General features: G+C 37.5%; 1 protein-coding gene across 20 annotated transcripts in view; it reads right to left on the reverse strand.

The window, feature by feature from the left end:
- The window catches only part of LOC131946920 (calcium/calmodulin-dependent protein kinase type II delta chain), a 121,839-nt gene that overhangs the window by 53,903 nt on the left and 47,431 nt on the right, over nt 1-20,505 (reverse strand). For all 20 annotated transcript variants that reach the window (XM_059307945.1, XM_059307946.1, XM_059307948.1 and 17 more), the window contains 2 exons: nt 1,791-1,845; nt 776-841 (listed from right to left, as the gene is read on the reverse strand). In XM_059307945.1, coding sequence (XP_059163928.1) covers nt 776-841; nt 1,791-1,845 — 121 coding nt within the window. The remainder of the gene's footprint in view (nt 1-775; nt 842-1,790; nt 1,846-20,505) is intronic.

Raw genomic sequence — 20,505 nt, forward strand, 5'->3', positions numbered from 1 at the left:
TCTTTTTAAGGGTTTAAAAAAATCCTTTTGGTTGTCGTTGTGTGGGATAAAAATAGAACGCGGGATAAAATCAACACTGCGTTGTTTACTGCTTGACAAAGATTATGGGACTTTGTTCTGAGGGGGAGGGTAATGGGACTTAGTTCGGTGGGGAGGAAGAGGGAAACGGGGCTGTGGGGAGGGAGAGGGGAATTTACTACGCCTCAAATTTTCATCATCGAGCACAACAAAAAAAAGCTATTCAAAAGGCAAGTTAATATTTCATTTTCGTTGAAAGGGAAATCATTTCTTAAAGCTAAGTGAAAATTGAGTTTTTAGTAAAAGTACTTTTAAAAAATAACGTTTTTAAATAACCTATAACTATTTGATTTAACATCACACATAACATAGATCAATATAAAGTAATAAATTAACTTTATTTTGTAAAATACAGTCACTTAATTAAACCAACATGGCAACTATTTTAATAAGGATTGTAGTTCTACACTAACACTAACTAGTTACGCTGATATCTAAAACGGTTTTTAAAGATTGAGAAAATCCTAAATAAAAAATTTCAAATTTGATTACGAAAATTTCTCCTTTGTTTATTTGATACACAAAATTTCAAATCTGTTTTTAAATGTACCTGAACTGAAACTATTGTATTGTGTTCTTAATGGTTACACACAGACAACCCGATGTTATCTGTTGTGTAGCTGTTTGTCTGTTTGCCAGTAACCCAAATTTTACCTTGGTTAACAGTAATCAGGTGAGATTAAACATTGTGTTTTACCTGGCGTCTGCTTCGCTATAAAATTCTCTGGCCACTATATCTTCAAACAGTTCACCACCGGTCACTCTGGTAAGACAAAAACAACTCCAATTAATTTTAGTGAAACAAAAAGAAAAATATTAACATTGAAAAAAAAATGTTAAAGTTGGGATTTTTTTCTCCCATTAGTAGGTTAAGTCATAAATAATAAATTAGCTTGATTACTGTGTCTTATGCACTGTTTGATTTAACGTCAGTCTAAGGATAGCCTACAGTTGAAACACTACTATGAAATTACTAAGCAATTTAAACAGTATGGTCCATAGCCGTAATTATAATGAAACGCAATAGACTACATTAAACCCAGGTAACTGTATGGGATTTAAGAGCCTTGTTTTAGATTTTAAACCTTAGCAATAACATAAATGGAAGATTTTAATGAACGTAGTTTCAATGTACCACGGTCAGTTAGGCACAGGTTGATTTCATCTGTCCATTGAAGGGTACATCAAAGTATTGAGTGTCCAGCATTGGGAGACTGATGGCAAAGCCAATGTGAAATGTTGTGGGAGAGATCTACGTGAGAATGTATCTATGGCTAAATCATGCAGCTTTTGTTTGGGGATGGATGGGAGTACTTTAACAGTCAGGTATCGAATGTAACAGGTGAGTAACGGGTGTGATAATCAGATAATATAGGTGACATGTACCTTGTATGACATGTATCTAATGAAACAGGTAAGTTACTTATGTGACATGTAACTAACGAAACAGGTAAGTAACGTGTTTAACTAAGGAAAAGGTAACTTAAGTGACAGGTAACTAATGTAATAGGTAAGTTACTTATATGACAGGTAAATAAGGTAACAGGTTAATACAGGTTAATGTGGGAGGTAACTGATGTAACAGGTATGTATATTAAGTGACTCTCAGGTAAGTAATGTCACAGGCGGCTAAGGAGTATAGCATACTATAAACATTTCCATTCAAGTATATTCTTGCCTATCACTATACAAATTGAAAAAAATGTACTTACAAATCAAAGACAAGATAATGAAATCCTTCATCTTGTATACTATCGTGCAACCGAACTGTAAAATAAAATAAACAAAATGTAAGCCCAGATATGAGTAATTTCATTGTATCACAATATAAAATATGAATAAGTGGTTATAAAAATGTTTATAATTTTTCAGAAGTGTGTTTATACATGTTTGTTATGTTGAGAGAAATTGGCTTATGTTTCTTGGGGATAATACGGATTAAGAAAGCATCAATTCAAAGGGATAGCTGAAATAATAATCTGTTTTGTCTTTTTTTTTTTTTTTTTTTGTGCTTTCAAGAGGGTGTTTTTTTAACACACAAAAAAACCTTCGATTTCGTTAACTAAGGCTGTTGATGTTTTGGGCCGAAATAAAGGCTATGCGTGTTTATATAATAACACATGTATCGTTGGATTCGCAACATAAACGACGACTAGTCCCAAACAATAAAAAAAAAACAACAGCCGCGTAGCGAGAGGCGGTGTATCTACCAATTACGAAACAACACAAACGTCCAATTATCCCCACAATTGTTACTTTCCTCTTGCTCAGGCGGTTACGAGCTGTGTACGAGGGCTCATCCATAACAAGTGCAATAAAGGTATGGGATTTTTTTTTACTCGTTTATCGATTGTGCTTTTGGGATCGTTCCGTTATTTTCTACGGTCTACAGCGCAGAATCTGCGGCTAATGGTAGTCATCGGAGACGCTGGGAATATCGGCACTACATAATAATATTAATAAACTGTATTACAGATGTAAAAATATTTTTTTTTATTGGGGCACAAGTATATATTCGACAATTGGGTAAAATATGAAACTTTGATTTTTCCAAGAACAAAACAAAATAGTAACAACACATTTAACATTAGATAAATAACTCTTTTAAACAAAATATTTTATTATGTTGTTATTTGAAAGATGTATTAAAAAACAATACTTTAAATAAAACCTAATTCGTTGATTCAGGCAGTTTGTAATACAAATGTTCTCACATTCTATAAGGACTAGGAGTGATCTGAATACAAAACTCAACAACCACCGTCACAAGAGATGGTGAGGGTGGAATGTAGATCAAATGGTGGAACATGTAGGCAAGTAAATGGGTCACATTATCCCAGAACAAAACAAAGGCTTCTGGTCCAACATACTGGACGGCTAATGAATAAATAGTGGAGCTAAACAAAACTTAAGTATTGACCCACTTGAGGGAGGTGGGGGGGGGGAGGAACAAAATGTTTTTTCTTATTTAATTATAAACCAGTCTCAATTATTACGAATCGTTCGATCAACTATGGTGAGTTATACAGAGGTTTCTGGTCAACTTATGGTTTTGTAGGGTCCTGCCCTGATATATCCCTATCGTTAGTACAACTATGGTGAAGGTTTCTGGTCAACTGTTAGGTTTTGTGGGGTCCTGCCCTGATATATCCCTACGACAACCACCACGACGTCTCAAGTCAACCTACACAAGAGCCCGGCCACTATATTACACGGACAGAACACGATGACACAAGATATTATCTTTAAGAGCCCCCAGATCATCCGGCAAGACGTGACGGCCCCAATACGACAGACCTCTGTCCGACAAGAGATGGCAATTACGCACCGCGCCGAGCTCGGGGCGAACAGACAAATGAACATTCTCTATCCGACCTTAGCAGCTTGATTGACAGCCTTAGATTGCCCTAATCCAGTTCTAAGAAACTCCTAAAAAAAAAAATTCCATGCAGGCTTACAGGACTGGCCCTCATTTTCGTTCACTCCCTTATCAGCGTGGGTTAAGTGAACACGAGTTTTGTACAGGAGTCCCGGCATGCTTCACTCCGTCATGGCGGCGTACGGGGCATATTGAAAATCTATACATGTTTGACTAGGGATGGAAGCGAAACGAAAAAATAATGAGGCAGAAAAGATAATAAATTAATAGCGCAACCGTCCGGGGAGAAATCGATAGACGGCGCTGATTGGGGACATGATTTACTCGGCTTTTGATCGGGAGGAAACGGAACGGAAAAGATACATGTCTAGATAAAGGGCGGGTGTATTTAATTTTTTTTCTATTGCAGGGATAACTACAGTCAAGGTATCAAAAGATCAAAATTGAGACCACAATCTACAGAGGCCACTATCTACAGACCCTCGGAGAGACCACCACCTTAACACCACGAACTAAAACCATCACAGACCACAATCTAAAGAGCACAATCTAAAGACCATTAAAGACTGACGACCATTTAAAGACCACCATCTTTAGACCACTATCTTAACACCATCAGAAAAAGACCACTATATATACCATCTTAGAAAGACCACCGCTTATAGGTATTCTAGGACTGACCACCATTAAAGGACCACTATGTTAGAACCATGACAGAGAGACCACAAACTAAAACAACACCATAGAGATATATTTAGACAACCATCTAAATGCCCATTTGTCTTTACAAGAACCCTTTGGACAATAATGTCCAGATGTCGTCAGGTTAGTCCAGAACGTTTACATGTTCTCGAACGCTGGTGTTCTCACACCCTCCTAATTACTGCCAGTCGGCCCCTGTGTCACACGACCACTCCATTTTCCTTAAGAGGAAGCGAGAAACAAAGTTATGGCGGAGTCGCGTGATGTTTGGGAGACTTGAAGACTGCGAAAATCACGTCGACGACAGCGATTCTCTCACAGAAAGACATTTTTCTTGCACATGGCTAATTTTTTTTGTTCTATTATTTGATCATCTGGTGTTTGTTTTCATTATATAAAAAATATGGAATTTTTTTCATGTGTCTTGAGAGTTGTAAATCTAAATCAGTGCTGAAGCGAAGAACGTGTCCGAATGTCTCATAATGCAGAAGGATACTACGGTGTTTAAGCAACATAACACCAACCTTTTTTATAATCACATGGCTCGAAAAATCTACATGTTCGGTCACGGACAGATGACCATGTGAAAATTACTGGCCATCAACTTAATAAAGATAAACTGACCGTAATAGGAATGTAATTTGTGTAATTTGGTCAGCAATTTTAACGAACTGATCAAATGAAGATTGTTGTGTGTCCAACAAAAAGGGTTATAAAAAATGCAGCAGGACTAGATGCATTTGAACTGTGTGCTCTTTTAGCTGTTTGAAGCCTAATATCATTTATTTGATGTAAGTGCTTTAAGTTAGCTGAAGAACAGAAGATGCAAAAATCGCTTGGAATACATAATGTTGAGTACAGAAACTAACTTTATTTAAACAATACTATAAAGCTTGTAGAAGGTGTGGATAAAAATCAACAAAAAGGAAAACACAAGAGCGTGATGTAACCTTATCAGATGATTGAATCAGAGGCGGCGCTGTCCGTTAATCAATCCGTACAGCTTCCAACGGCGCAGTTAAATAGTTGAAACAACGGGAGAACGGACCATACTTTTTTTTACACACATCCGTTCACAAGACGGGAGGCATAAAACTGCGCACAAGTCTGTCGAGTGTGTATCTCTTTAAGAGCAGTTACTATGGTGATACAGTGAAACATTGGTCAAAACATCACAAGTTTTTCGCATTACTCCGTGTAATTTTTATCAGTGAAGTCTTATCATTTACCTGTGTATTTCTTACCTCAGTGAGAAGATATATAGATATTTAGTTTTTCAAAGAAATATTATCACTTAATGTTGTCTGAATATAAATGGTCCGGTGCACTAAAATGACATCGTTTACCCCGCACAAATTGCACTCCTCGCATACTTCCCCCCCCCCCCCACCATCACACACACACCCCACCCCACACTTAATCATAGACACCTGACACACTGGCACCAACACTTAAAGAAAATTCGGCTGCCATAGATTAAGAGATGACGTTCAGCTGACAACACATTTAAACCATCTGACAACTGATAAGCTAATAGCCACCCAGCAACCTCTACTCAATGGATCTGAATCTACTCACACTAAAAGACTGTCCTTAAACGGGAAACTAACAGCCATAATACAGCCTACAGCTATGAAAGAAGACAAGCACGAAAGAGAAACACAAAACGATCTGTACTGAAAAAAAGTGTTCAGTGATTTCTTTTGTCTTACATTGACATTGTTTCCTATTGGGTTTGTGTGTTTCTATATATTTTAACATACCACACAGCTCCACAGTCCATCTCACATATTATCTATCACTTTCATCTATTTTAACCATTATCATGTCATCCATCCCACTTCCTGGTTTTTAAAATAAACCTCTTTGTCTATAACTCTTCTCTTTCTCTATATCCATTTTTCAATCGGCTCTCTTTTAAACCGTCCTTTCTCTCTATCTTTTTGTTCTCTTGTTTAATTGTTCTTTTTTTTCTTTTGTTCGCTTTTTGATTGTTCTTTCTCTCTATCTCTCGTTCACTATTCTCTCTTTTAAATTGTTCTTTCTCTCATTCCCTCCTCTCCTATTTTAAATTGTTCTTTTTATCTATCCCTCTTTCACTCTGTTCACTTTTAATTTGTTCTCTCTCTCTCTATGCTCCTTTTTAAACTGTTCTCTCTCTCTCTCTCTCTCTCTCTCTTTCTCTCTCTCTCTCTCTCTCTCTCTCTCTCTCTCTCTCTCTTTCACTCTTCTCCCTTTTAAATTGTTCATTCTGTCCATCCTTCTTTCTCTTCTCTCTTTTAAACTGTTCTTTCTCTCTCTCTCTCTCTCTCTCTTCCACTCTTCTCCCTTTTAAATTGTTCATTCTCTCCATCCTTCTTTCTCTCTTCTCTCTTTTAAATTGTTCTTTCTCTCTATCTCTCTTTCACTCTGTTCCTCTTTTAACTTGTTCTTTCTCTCCATCCCTCCCTTTTAACTTGTTCTTTCTCTCCATCCTCTTACGCTCTCCTCCCTGTTGTACCGACAGTGGCAACCAACTCGGGTACCTCACCCAACGAGCATCAAATCGATTTCTCCATCACCGGGAGCTGCGAGTGATCACATCACCACGGGCGCAAGCGAACACACACACACTAAAGGGATTCTGGGAATGTATCTTAACGTCGCGTCTTTCCGGTTGTACAGATGTGTATCTTTTAACTTCACTTTTTTTTTGTTCCACTAAAATGTAATTGTTTTCTCTTCAGAAAAAAAGATTCATATAGATATACAACACAAGCAACAGTGACTACACGGGTTCAATGCGGAACTTTTAGTACATCTATACTATGTTCGCCTTTACTTTAATAATAATCCTAACTGATGATAACTTTTGATATTATATTCTGTTATACAAAAGAACCTATGTTTAGAAGGCTGAGCAAAAATGTTACAAGTTAAAATACATTCGTAGGTAACGCTAAACCGCACAAGAAGTACATGACTCATTTGTTTATGTTATCAAATATATGAAGGAACAAGTAGCTAGTGCAATGTCAAGCCAACTTAACCCCAATCAGAGCTGCTCCATATCAAAAGATTGGTAACCTCTGAGACAATCGTCTGTCTTGAGAAAGGTGTTGTTTTGTTGTTGTTTTTTTTTTATTTTAAAAAAATAGAACTCTAAGACTTTCCAGTCAGTAATAGTACAGTCATGGTATGTTCTTTATTACCTTTTCTTTAGTAAGTGATATAAAATAAGGAATACTTTTCTTTCATACTTCAGCTGATAAACATTTAGAAAGATTGTGGACGTGTCCCTTTAAAGGACAGAAAACGGAACATCAATCCCTTTTTCATCCCCGAGCCCTCACATTTTGGACATTTTCTCGGTTTTGAGCAGGCTGAGGAAGACGTGCTTTAAACAGAGTCCAGGCGGCTTATTGTAAATCTCGTGCGTCTAAGTTACATAAGTTGGGTCAGGGGCTTGTAAATGGGGTTTACTTTGCACAGTAAAGCCTTGCAGTTTTTTCTTCTTCTTTTTTTTTCAAACGTTAATGTAACTCTTAAAAGACATTGAGTGTTTTAGTGCAAATACTCTCAGGCTTTCTTTCTCTTTCAACTTCTCTCGTGCGTTCTCTCTTTTAAATCAAAACGAGTAACTGTTTTACTTTTTTTAAATATCCGCTTTACTTATTCCAACTACAGAATCTGGAGAGCGACATCTTGATTCCAATATGTTATCGGTCTTGTGGTCTTAGGAAACGTAAGAATGAAATTAAACGAACCTCCGGCATGCTCGTCTAGCAGCTCGATGACCGAGAACTGTTCGAGGGGGGAAATTGAGAGGCTTTACGTGACAGATATAGCTCCCAAACTCTATGTTGACAAGGCCCAAAATGTTAAAATAACGAACGCAGACGGCGCTGGTTGAATCAATAGTTCGAGTACCCACGGGTAAAGCGAGACAGGACGACACTCCCTGTGTTCTAAGCCCAGGGAAGTGACCCAGGCAGGGGGTAAAACGATAATGGGGGGGGGGGGTGCTTTCTTCAAACTGTTAAATGTTAAATGACCAGAAAAATCTTGCACTTTGATCATTATTGCCACAACGTTATTGAATGCAGGGAAACAGAAACAACCTAACTAAAACCGATGACAACACGGTCTGTGTGCAATACACGGAGAAAAAAAAAGCGAGACGTATAAATCATAAATACAAATTAAATAAGAAAATTACTAGTTGTAGAACTACCAATACAAATATGAACACGCTGAACAAAATATTTGAGAGGCGCAGACTATCCCAAATGACTACGATGTGAAATTTTCGATAAGTAACGTAATCTTCTATTAAAATATACAACTCTTGTTAGCTTTTCAACTTTTACTAAATGGCAATATAGGGTCTAAATTTAAAGTATTATTTCAAAAGCCCAACCAAAAATACCCTACAGAGTCGACCATAAAAATACCTTACAGAGAATTACCATCTAAAGCCCAACTACAGTCTACCATGTAAAGCCCATAAAAATACCTTGGTCTACCATGTAAGGCCCATAAAAAATACCCTACAGAGTCGACCATGTAAAGCCCATAAAATACCTTAGTCTACCATGTAAAGCCCATAAAAAATACCTTGGTCTACCATGTAAAGCCCATAAAAAATACCCTACAGAGTCGACCATGTAAAGCCCATAAAATACCTTAGTCTACCATGTAAAGCCCATAAAAATACCTTGGTCTACCATGTAAAGCCCATAAAAATACCCTACAGAGTCGACCATGTAAAGCCCATAAAATACCTTAGTCTACCATGTTGTAAAGCTCCCAAAAATACCATACAGAGTCTACCTTGTAAAGCCCATAAAAATATCCTACATCTACCTCGTAAAAGCCCTACAAATATTAACGTATGCCTTCTGAAGCCCAACAGAATATCTTTTGATGTCTTCCTTTAGAAATCCCGGCTTCGCTGTAAATTAATTAAAAAATAATTTACGTGCAGACAAAACCATACGAACGTTAAGTATTAAAAAATTAAATTAACACTTCCAGCTTGAAGCAAACTAATATTGTATTCTACAATCATGCGAGCACGTTCAAATGCTCGAGGCAATTAAGACAAACCTTTTTTTTTTACCGCTAACAAAACATGCATTCGCTCGTTATTTTAACTTTTGGGGCGAAACACGTATTTAACCCAATTAGCAAACTCAACACATATGATCGAGTGAAATTTAAAAATATAAACAAACTTAATTATTGCCAACACGCCTACTCTCCTCCCCCTCCTCCCCCTCCAATCTCCTTGATGTGCTCCAACCTTTGCGGGAGGTTAGATAAATCACGTAGAAACGGCGCCCTTTTCCCGCGGAGTATTAGCACCCTCTCTCCGCATCGTAACCGGGTAAGCCCCGCTGCATGCAACGACCGTCACGCCAATAAATAGTTAGAATTAAGTTAATGACAGTATCCAGTATGAACTCTACGGAGATAATTAAAATGTTTTTTTTTTCGCCGAAACGGCAAGGGGAGAAAAAGAAAGTTAATTACGAGAGGAGAAATATGCAAGAGAAAAATATGTTGTTTTTTTTTTTAATGTATCGTACCCCAATAAATTTGTTTTTTTTTTTTTTTTTTTTTTTTTTTTTTTTTTTTTTTTTATTTCATTAACATGGTTTTATAAATAACAGAATGAGACAACGGCAAAGTTTCTGTTAAGGATAGTTAAGTTCCATTTCGAACCTGATGGTCCATGTGGCACATAAGTAGAGTTCACCTGTTTCTGTGACCTATGTGACCTCGGGGTATGAAGGGATGGTGAGGTAAGCACTATTCTCAGAAGCCGTTACTTTCTCTAACGTAAGTCAAGTACCCATTAGAGCTGGGTGGTTTCAGAGAAGCTCTACCGACTTGAACCCAGTCTCAAACTAGACATTTTCGGGTTAGCAGCCGTATGCTCTACCATTCGACCACGCCGTCCCATTCTGTTAAAGGTAGCTCAAACTAAATCTAGCGCACACTTGTTACACACAACACGTGGGTTAGCGCTTTTAACCTACATCAACCTATGCACGCTAACTCTTGCAAGTGAATCACTTGCTCGACACCGCCTCGCGCAATGCTTTCTGCCTCGTGAGTGATAAGAGTACCAACCGGAAATGTGAAGTCTGGGTTCCTTGGGGGTCACACACATGCGAACACACAAACCGCAACCACACACACCTCATCCACACACACACACACGTTTCTTTATCTCCTTAATACTACAGGTGTGATGAATTACTTCTACCCCTTCCCTGTAACTCGCCATTCGCTCGTGTTTTGATCTCTTAAGGTGCGAATAATCCCCTTATCTCCACATCCCCATATAGCACCACGAGTCTGGAGGGCGAAACGCAAAAAGGATGAGTCTTCCGTTGATCGAGAGAAGGGAGAATGTAAAATATGAAAGTAAGTCAGGTAAATATCAAAGCCCGCCGATTTACTCACAGGTAAAAATAACTAGGTAAAGTATAAAGTAGACCAAGATCTGGGTAACATGCTTGGGTTTGGACAAAAGAAAAACTAGACTAAAGTTTCATTTGTTGTGCTAATTTCTTTTCTATTACATCGGGATTAAAGCTACTTAGACAGTCTATAGGACAAGGTATGGATGGGTTCATTGACACGCGTACTATGTCACAGCTATGGTTATGGTCAACAATTTAATACGTTACGTACCCAAATAGCACCAGAATATGTGGACCATTTAGAACGTATGATGGGACGGAGTGGTCTAGCGGTAGAGAGCTGGACTGCTAACCCGTAAGTCTCAAGTTCGAATACGGGTTCAAGTCAGTAGACCGTCCCTGAGTCCACCCAACTCTGATGGGTACCTAACTCACGTTAGGGAAAATAGAGGCGGCTGGGCATAGTGCTGACCACACTATCTCTTTATAATGCCGAGGTCACATAAACAAGTGAACTCTTGTTCACTTGCCCTATAGACCGTCAGGTTTGAAAGGGAAACTTAGAACGTATGTACACGTATGTACACAACAGAGTATTCTTGTTATATGTTAGTGTTTTAACAAGAGACTCTTTGATAAAGTAGAGAGAAAAACGAACAGACATTGTAAACTTAAAAAAAATAATTAATATGAGTTTCTTTTTTTATATATTATAGTTGTACTCAACTTTCTACTTTAAACACTAACAGATCTATAATGATGGGTTTTTTTTAATCATACACCTCTTTGAAAATTCACCTCTTGTATATCACTAATCATTGAATAAAATATTATTTAACCCTGTTATTTTTTTAACCACCAGCCGTATCTAACTTTTTATAAAAGATTTATTTCTCAGTGTGAGAATCAGGTCTATTCCTAGAAACGCCCTAATTCTATTTAGATCACCAATACCCCCGGCCATAGCGCTTGAAGACGCCGGAGGATATTGGCTCCAATAAACCCTATACAGACACCCGCTGGGGAGGATGACCAGATTTTCGTTTACAATCAATTTCGTGAAGACACTGTAGCCCTCGTATCAATGCTCGGTCATTGTAAATCCCCCGGACTCTATGCGCAATACATTCTGATTCGTATTCGAGTATTTGAAAGACCAAAATACACTCGCTGCTCGAATAAATAAAAGGGCCAGTTAACCATTTAAGGATATTTATTTTTCGAATATTTTGCCGAATAACGTTGAGCCTAACTATGAAATAAATTAAAGCAAAGAAAACTATATTATTCCTTAGGTTTCAATTAATTTTTTAAACGATCAACTCGTGTATGAGAACTTCAAAGTGGCACAGATTACATAAAAATAGGCAAATTGGAGAAATTACTTTTGGTCTCATATGTTGTTACATTTGGACATACAACATGACACTTCTCAGAGGCGTAGTAAAATGTTACCATTGTCTACACGACGATGTTCTGTCCATAACGGTACCGCACGTACATTGTTGTCGTGTAGTTTTATACTTTTTTTTAAATATCGTGTGTGAAAATTCTTGTTAAAAATGGTCGCCCCAATTTAAAAACTTATAACGAAATTAATTTACTAATCAAGAAACGAAAATCATTGGTAATCCAATTCATAAGTCGTTAGTGCTATGAAATCCGACTCCTGTAGTTAGTTAATTGGTTTTATATTAATTATCATTATCATCACATTAAATTATTACATTTACTTTTTTTTCAAGCAACTTGGGATTACACCGTAGCTTTATTGGTAGTTAGTAATATAAAAAGCCAAAATAATACAAGATTTAAGTAACGTCTTTTTAAAAAGAAAACCATACGGTTTTCCGTAACGAAACTAAATGAAAAGAAACACGTGTAATTAGTAGTGACTCATCATGTTCGTTAATTAGCCGAGTGTAGGACAACTAGACCAGCAAGATGCCAGAATCGAGTGAAAAAGAATTAAACAAAAAAACAACAATAAAACAGACAAACGAAGGATTCCCTTGGATCGAAATTGTATTTTAACGGTCGCTAGCATCAGTTTAAAATGTTACTGTCCCAAAACGATGTTGCTGGTTCAGTGTTTAACAGGTTCTTTTTATTTTACCAGGTTTGTTTTGTTTATATTTTAAAAACAGAGCACTTGCCAAACAGGTAAAATCTGAGGTGTGCAACCAAAGTGCATCTGCAAGTCGCGATGACCTGTGTACATCTCCAGCTACTTTTACATAAACGAAGACACTCATAGCGAGTGAAACATTAAAACCCGAGCTCGCTGGCGAGGGAAAAAAATGCAATTCGTATTGGAAAAGATTACTTTAAAAAAGATATAATAAATGCATTCTTTCATATTAAAAAAATATTTCTTGTGTAGGAAGATTTTTTTTTTTAATTCCTTAAAAATATTTTCTCCATCACATTTTTTCCCCTATGCCTCGAGATAAATTGAGTCATTTCATACCAGCAACGTATTTTTATGTGGAAGACATGGTCGAGCAGTATGTGTTCCAACCCCGGTGCTAAGTTGAGATTACACTAACTGATCGGTGCTAAGCTCAATAACGAAAGCACGTCTGATGAAACAAGTTCAAATATGTAACAGAACTCTTCATTAGCCCTATAGAGCGTCAGCATTGGAAGTTCATCCAACACAAATAGGGATGAGACGATGGGATAAAACATGCAAGTCAGTTCATGTAAAATGCTAGTTAAAGAAAAGATGAAACCTGACAACTGAAATCGCACTGCAACATATTATAATTAACTAATCAATAAAAGGGTACAAACCACAACATAAAATGTGTTGAACATTTAGCACTGAGGTTTTGTCAAGAGAGGGGGCGTGGCGTGGGGGACGGCGAGAAAATATCAATGATTACCAGATCACCTAGCCAAATTTATCTCGGGGCTTGCTGACACAGCCTCGTAATCGATTCGGAATTTTTTCTCTCTCTCTCGTGTCTCGTCACGGATCGTTCCTGGTCCAGTAACATATGACTCAATGAATCTGAGCGACACACGATCACGAGTGCTTCGATCCTCTGGAAGCGCTATATTTCATTCATTTTTTAAAAGATAACTTTAATACTGTGTTAATTAACGCAACCTTATGTCGAGGGCTATTTTATATAATTATATATACTGATATCCAAACAAAATTTTAATTATTTTTTTTTACATTTTTTTTAAATAATTAGGTCTAATTCAAAGTGCATGAAAAAAAAATTTCGCGAATAGGAAAGTTAATCCTTCTGATAAATACTGGTAGCTGCTTGCAACACTAAAAGAATTATTAGACTAGAAATGCCCAGTTAAGAGGTAGGCATGTGGAAAGGGCGAGGGGGGGGTGGAACCAAACCGTAAATAGACTTTCCGATAAGACAGTGGACGGAGGTGGGGGAAATATAAAAATAAAATAATCAATAACTCTTATACAACGTTATCGATTACTTCAGAGCCGATTCATTGAGACGTGAGCGGAGATTTATCCACTTGCACTCGATCTACAGCAGCTCAGGTTGTTATACTGTTTGGTAATTTTTCCGGTAATACATTTGGTAAACAGCAAACCTATGGGGCAACATCAGATTTTAATCATAATACTGTGTGTAGTTTATGTGTTTGTGTTTACAAGTGAATGGTGGAAAATATCAGCAGATTGGGTGCATACGACAATGGGGTAAAATAAGAACAAACGCTGTGTGCATACGACAATGGGATAAAATAAGAACAAACGCTGTGTGCATACGACAATGGGGTAAAATTAGAACAAACGCTAAGCTTCTATTGAGTTCTAAAACTGATGTCTACATTTTATCTTTAGTTTTTGTATAAAGGATAATACTGAATTTCGTCTTTTATCCGTAAAGTGTGAGGTTGAAATGCATGTAAAATGATCAATACAATCATCTCAAATATCAGGTTTATATTTTTTTATGAAAGAAAATTTATTTTTCGGAGGGATAATTTTACAAACTTTGATCTCCTAATTGCTGATAATCAAACAGTAAAAAATAAAATGCTGAAGGTGTGTTATTTGCATGTTACATATTAACTACTTTTGGGGGGGAAAAAATAATACAATAACACAAGTGCTAATGTTTTTTAATAAACAATTAAAGCATTTATCAAAGCTTCTACTTCTTCCTCTGGTTGCTTTTTTTAAACAAATGATCGGTGAAATGAAGGAATTTAATTGAAAGTCGCGTCGAATTCTATGGTTTTAATAGTTTTCTTCAATTCTACTGCTAACTATACACGCAACATGAGTTAATAATGTTTCTTTGTGTTTTAAAGTACATAGTTTCTATCTAGCTTGGTTGTTGTTTGGATGTGGCTGTCCAAACGGTATTTGTTTGGTGTGAACAGTTAATATATAACAAGGACTTTTCCATAATATAAAATATAAACACAGTTTTGATACGGATTGTTTCCGATTACTAGTTTGATGCAAGTAAAATAGTCGTCAATGTCTAAAAGTGTAAGATTTTGACTGCTTAAAATAAGTACTTTATATCCACCTCAATAACAAGTGTCGTGTCAATATATAGATTACATCTCGTACTGGATATGCGGTACATTCTCAGTACTAATTTGTAGCGGATTAGTGGGAGCATTTTCTTCGATTTACCAATAACGTGTATAAAATGTATTGCGCATTAAAGGTTGATTAAGGTTGATGAACTGGAACAAAACAAAATAAACCGGATTCATCAGCCCATTCTTCATTTGCAAAACCGGATGTGTGCAAATACGTTACCGCAATATTACGACCTTCACCTTGAAGTTCCTACTTTCGTTTCATGTGTTATCTACATAATCCAGCTTTATAAAAACAGTTTAAACATAATGCCCAATCACGAATGTAAAAAACAAAATAAACTCTCGAAAGATAAAAGTAAAACTGCACACACTTAGACCAAACAGAAACATTATGTTATTTAATTATTTTAAATTTAAAATTATAACTCAAGTCATAATATTGCCCTCGACATCGAGCTCAGATTTTGTTTTAAAAACTGTGTCTTCATTTCAATCCCGTCTACACGAAAATCTTACTCAAACAGAGGGTATGTTCATTCTCTTGTGATAAAAATGCTTAACTATAAAATTTGGGAAAGCATTTTCTTTGGGAGTTCAAAAGAGTGAGAGAGGGAGGGGGGGGGGGGGGAGAGACGGTATTTGGCCCGAAGCCTCTTCTCTTCCAACTTTCGCTCGCATTCCTGACAATTAGCGGGGCTGAGTAGCGGTTAATTAACTGCTGAAACAGCCATCATAGCTGCTGGAGATTAATTCTACACGGTTAGGAAATATTAAATATGATTTCGAATCTCCTCTTCCGTCTTCGTTATTACCCATTTTAAGTTGAAGGTAAAGAGAAAGGCAGACTTGAGACGTAGGAAACACAGACAAAATGAACGTGACAGACAAAAATGGATGCGCAGACAAATGTGTTGGCCAGCTTTAAGAAATGGATAGATGGCCAGAAAAAAATTGACGGCTACACGGGCTGAGCACAATAAACATTGAATTACCTCATGACGTAACGACCGGCCATTATCGTCGCCAATATACAATGGGCTGCGTTCAAGTAAATAGAACGCGTCCAGCAGAAATGAATCGAGTTCAGAATAATAAATCTTATGTAACAGTATCGACTCATTTTTTTTTATGTTTAAAACAAGAATGGAGTTTACACGACGTTCTTTTCTTTTACTTTTCTATAATTCAAAGAACCGCTGAAACATAGTAGTTGTATTTGAAAAATAGAAAAATCCTAATTTTGAAAATTACAGTAAGAAAATAGATAACTCATAAAAAAACCAATAGAAAATGTGTGAAATTGACAATGTGAGACTTCTCGTGGTTTAAGATTTTTTTTTTTTTTTGCACCAAAGTTTCATTTCGCAAAGACCTGGCAATCCCAAAGACACGCCAGTCCTTAAGACAAGACAGTCCCCAAGACAGTCCCTAAATAGCTGTGATTCTGAGGAGCCTCGACTACCTTCCGGGCACAAATCGAATTAGGGAAGTCCAAATGGTAGCCTGGGGTAACATGCTAACTATGGGAGCCAGGAACGCTGCGGTGGGTCAATTAAAGAATGTGTGCTGCTTTTTGGCTGCGTTCTCAACTTAGGCAGACCTTAGCTCAAAGGGAATGACACACTAAGGATGGGATAAAACAAGATGTTACACTAAATAAATTTTAGTTTGAAATTAATTTCGGATATAAAAATAACTATTTTTGGTTTATTTTTTAAAACAGACAAATACAAAAAAACAGGAAACTGAATTTTTAATAACGTGGTCTCAGCACGTACCAGTAAACGTGACCTTTGGAGCTACTATGCTTACCGTTTATACTCGTGGCGTACATGATTAATCACGCGGGGTCGATAGTACCCGAGGCAATCCCGGAGGGTTTCAATCATGATTACAAAGTGCAGGATGAAATGTAGCCGTGTGGAGTGTGGGTTTGAGTTAACATTCTGCAGGGTAGTGTTAGGAAGAGGGCTTGGGTTAACATTCTGCAGGGTAGTGTTAGGAAGAGGGCTTGGGTTAACATTCTGCAGGGTAGTGTTGGGAAGAGGGTTTGGGTTAAAATGTTGCAGGGTAGTGTTGGGAAGAGGGCTTGGGTTAACATTCTGCAGGGTAGTGTTGGGAAGAGGGCTTGGGTTAACATTCTGCAGGGTAGTGTTGGGAAGAGGGCTTGGGTTAACATTCTGCAGGGTAGTGTTGGGAAGAGGGCTTGGGTTAACATTCTGCAGGGTAGTGTTGGGAAGAGGGCTTGGGTTAACATTCTGCAGGGTAGTGTTGGGAAGAGGGCTTGGGTTAACATGTGGTAGGGAAGGTTTGGGTTAAAATGTTGCAGGTAGTGTTGAGAAGAGGGCTTGGGTTAACATGTGGTAGGGAAGGTTTGGGTTAAAATGTTGCAGGTAGTGTTGGAAAGAGGGCTTGGGTTAAAATGTTGCAGGTAGTATTGGGAAGAGGGCTTGCGTTAGTTCTGGTAAGAGTGTTTGGGATTGACATAAGGGTTGCATTGGACAGAAGATTTGGGTTAATATGTTGCGGGGTAGTTTAGAGAAAAGAGTTTGGGTTTTATAAGTAATATTGTTTTGCGAAAAGGGTTTGGGAAGAAATAAATTTAAAGCATTGATCCTTACAACAATATAAAAAAATAATTTCTCTCTAATACAGTTAGAATTTTTTTTTTTAGATTGAAGATTTCGAACATAAGCTGAATAAAAATGTATATTGAGAAAATATAAAAAAGCAATTTAAGCTGTTTCTATTGTTTAGATCTACGCCCACACTATCTTTCATGTATCTAAAAAAATTCACTTTTCCCCTACTCCGTCTTCATTTAGATGAGATCAGTTTTAATTACGTCTGGCCACTCACACCTGCCGTCCGTGTCGAAACGTTTGTGATAAGCGCGCAATTGTTGCGGTTTATTGCTTTAAAATCTATTTCACTGTGTCAGCCTCCGCGTGTATGCATTCTAAATAACATTCGGATAATTGAAAGCGGGAATAAATTGATAAACGGGGAAAATGTAATTTCTTAAAAGTTTTATATTCTAACTTCGATTTTTTAAATGTGTGTGACACATCTGATTTTTTTTTTCGTCTGATTATTTTTTTAATTGAATGACCCGAATGTTTTAGTGTGTAGTTTAATAACGCGTATGTTATGAGGGTGCAGATGAATAAACACGTGCGTTTCTCTTGGGTAGTTCGTGGAATGTGTGTGGAGATTGCATAATCGGTGTGTGATCGTGTATGTGAGTTGAGCACGTGGTTAAACACCCAAAAAGTCGATAACAGTTATACAAGTGATGCTGATATCTTAAAATGGTGAGTATTTTACTTCATTATACGTTGCTCGTGTGTTCGTCTATCGTGAGCTTGATAGAGGGCCATTAAGCCCGTTGCCAAAATGTATCGACGTCATTCATTACTTAAGATAAGAGAGATGCGTTATAAAAAGAAACGGGAAAATGTAATGACTTTATGATTACAGGTCACATGACTCCCGTCTTATTTCAGTTCAATAAATTCAAACATCTAACGGCTTGTGGTAAGAGATTCACGCTTGACTAGTACTCTCACACGAGCTCACATACTTGCACACACATTTTTTTAGGGGAGATAGACGGGGAGATTAGAAACGAACATGGCCTGGCGTTATTTTAATACATGCCAGTTAAGAGGGTGAATTGGTTGTTGTGGAATGTCTGCTGTTTGCCTTCAAAATCGTGGACTTATCAATAAACTACTTCTATACATAATATAAGCACATATTAGTGGCTACATACGTTTTTAATTAAAATGTGTGGGCTATATTGTATCAGTTTGAACACATCAGCACGGTTTCTTTGGTGTGCTGTTAGTCAACGTTTAATTAGGAGTACTGATCTTCAACGCATTCAAGGTGCGCTAATTACAAACACTGTTATGAGCGCATTAACCCTAAACGTTATGACAGGCGGACTAGACCTTGAGCTCTAATATGTTCACGTCAACAAGTGTATTGGTCGTTGGTCACACAAAGCTAGTTATTTAATGCTCGTTGTCTAGCAATGCTTTACGGGTTTTGAACCCAGTCCATCACAGACGATAGTACCGCTACTGTCAGGACCGGCCAGTTACAGTTAAGTGATGTTAAGGAGCAGTGCCACACTCGAGGGTTATAGTCTGCACGATGACCAATCGACACAAAGTGGCCAGCAACCAAACAACATAATGTGGTCACATTGTCACAGAAATAAAAGTTTAAAAAAAAAATTTCATTGTGATCACTTTAAAAATGACTGGAAATATTACTTATTGAGCGTGGTGGCGAGGGCAAAAATGTTGTCGATGACATGCTTCAAGGTGACTTAGCACGACAAACAAAGACAGGGAATTAACATTTGCACATCAATGAATAATTTAATCTTGTGTAAATAAATTCTGCAGCTAAGAGGATAATGCAACCACTTTTTAGCAGGAGTAAAACATTAAATCAAAAGCGGTTCTCATTTTTGTTTTCACGCCCCACTGCAGTTTTTTTCGTCGAGGGGGGGGGAGAGAGAGGGGGTGAGTGGAGAACTATTGTCTGCCTTTTTCAAAGCAGGTGGGGAAATAATAGGTGAGTAGGGAGCTTTTGTCTGCCTTTTAGATTTTTAAGTTGGTTTATCCTGTTAACATTCAAGTTGCGTGATCTGAGTATGTCCACAGAAGTTTAGGGAGACGACGTGTAAAGGTGCCATCAAAACGTCGCCCTCCCCCCTCCCCCACCCCACACTCCTTTTTTTTTAACAGAGAAAGCGTTTTCTTTAGACGGAGACAAACTTCCACTTTATACAAAAACAACTTTCCCATTACTCTAAAGCAACGGTAAATATGACTATAACATCGTGAAAACTACTAACAGTCTAAAGAACTGTCTTATGAGGAGGTGACTGTAGGTCTTAAAATTTACAACTTAAATTCTGCTAGTGTTTTAACTAGAGGACATCCCTTATCGTTAACTAGAGGACATCCCTTATCGTTAACTAGAGGACATCCCTTATCGTTAACTAGAGGACATCCCCTATCTAAACCGATGAACTAGTTACCTTTTTTTTCAGATGAAAACAAAGACAAATTTTGTGATTACCAAAAAACTCGGACCAGACACCTTTTGTTCTATGAACGGCCCACTGGGCTTAGAAAAGATGCTTGAAAAAAATCCTCCCTTTAAAAGCAACCAGTCAGGTTAAGTTTTTCATCTACCAGACCATTTTGGCCATTATAAAGCTAACCGTTTCTCCTGGTGGAGAAATCTCACTCGCTACACGTCCTGTTACCCGAGGCAGCTATCGAGGGGGGTCAATTACCCCGGGATAAGAAAACATTGATCTCCTCGCTTGGCCCAAAATAAAAATCGCCTGATAACAGA

This window comes from Physella acuta, unplaced genomic scaffold (genome assembly GCF_028476545.2).
Source record: "Physella acuta isolate Inbredline_101_S28 unplaced genomic scaffold, ASM2847654v3 ptg000575l, whole genome shotgun sequence".
Taxonomy (NCBI): Eukaryota; Metazoa; Mollusca; class Gastropoda; family Physidae; genus Physella; species Physella acuta.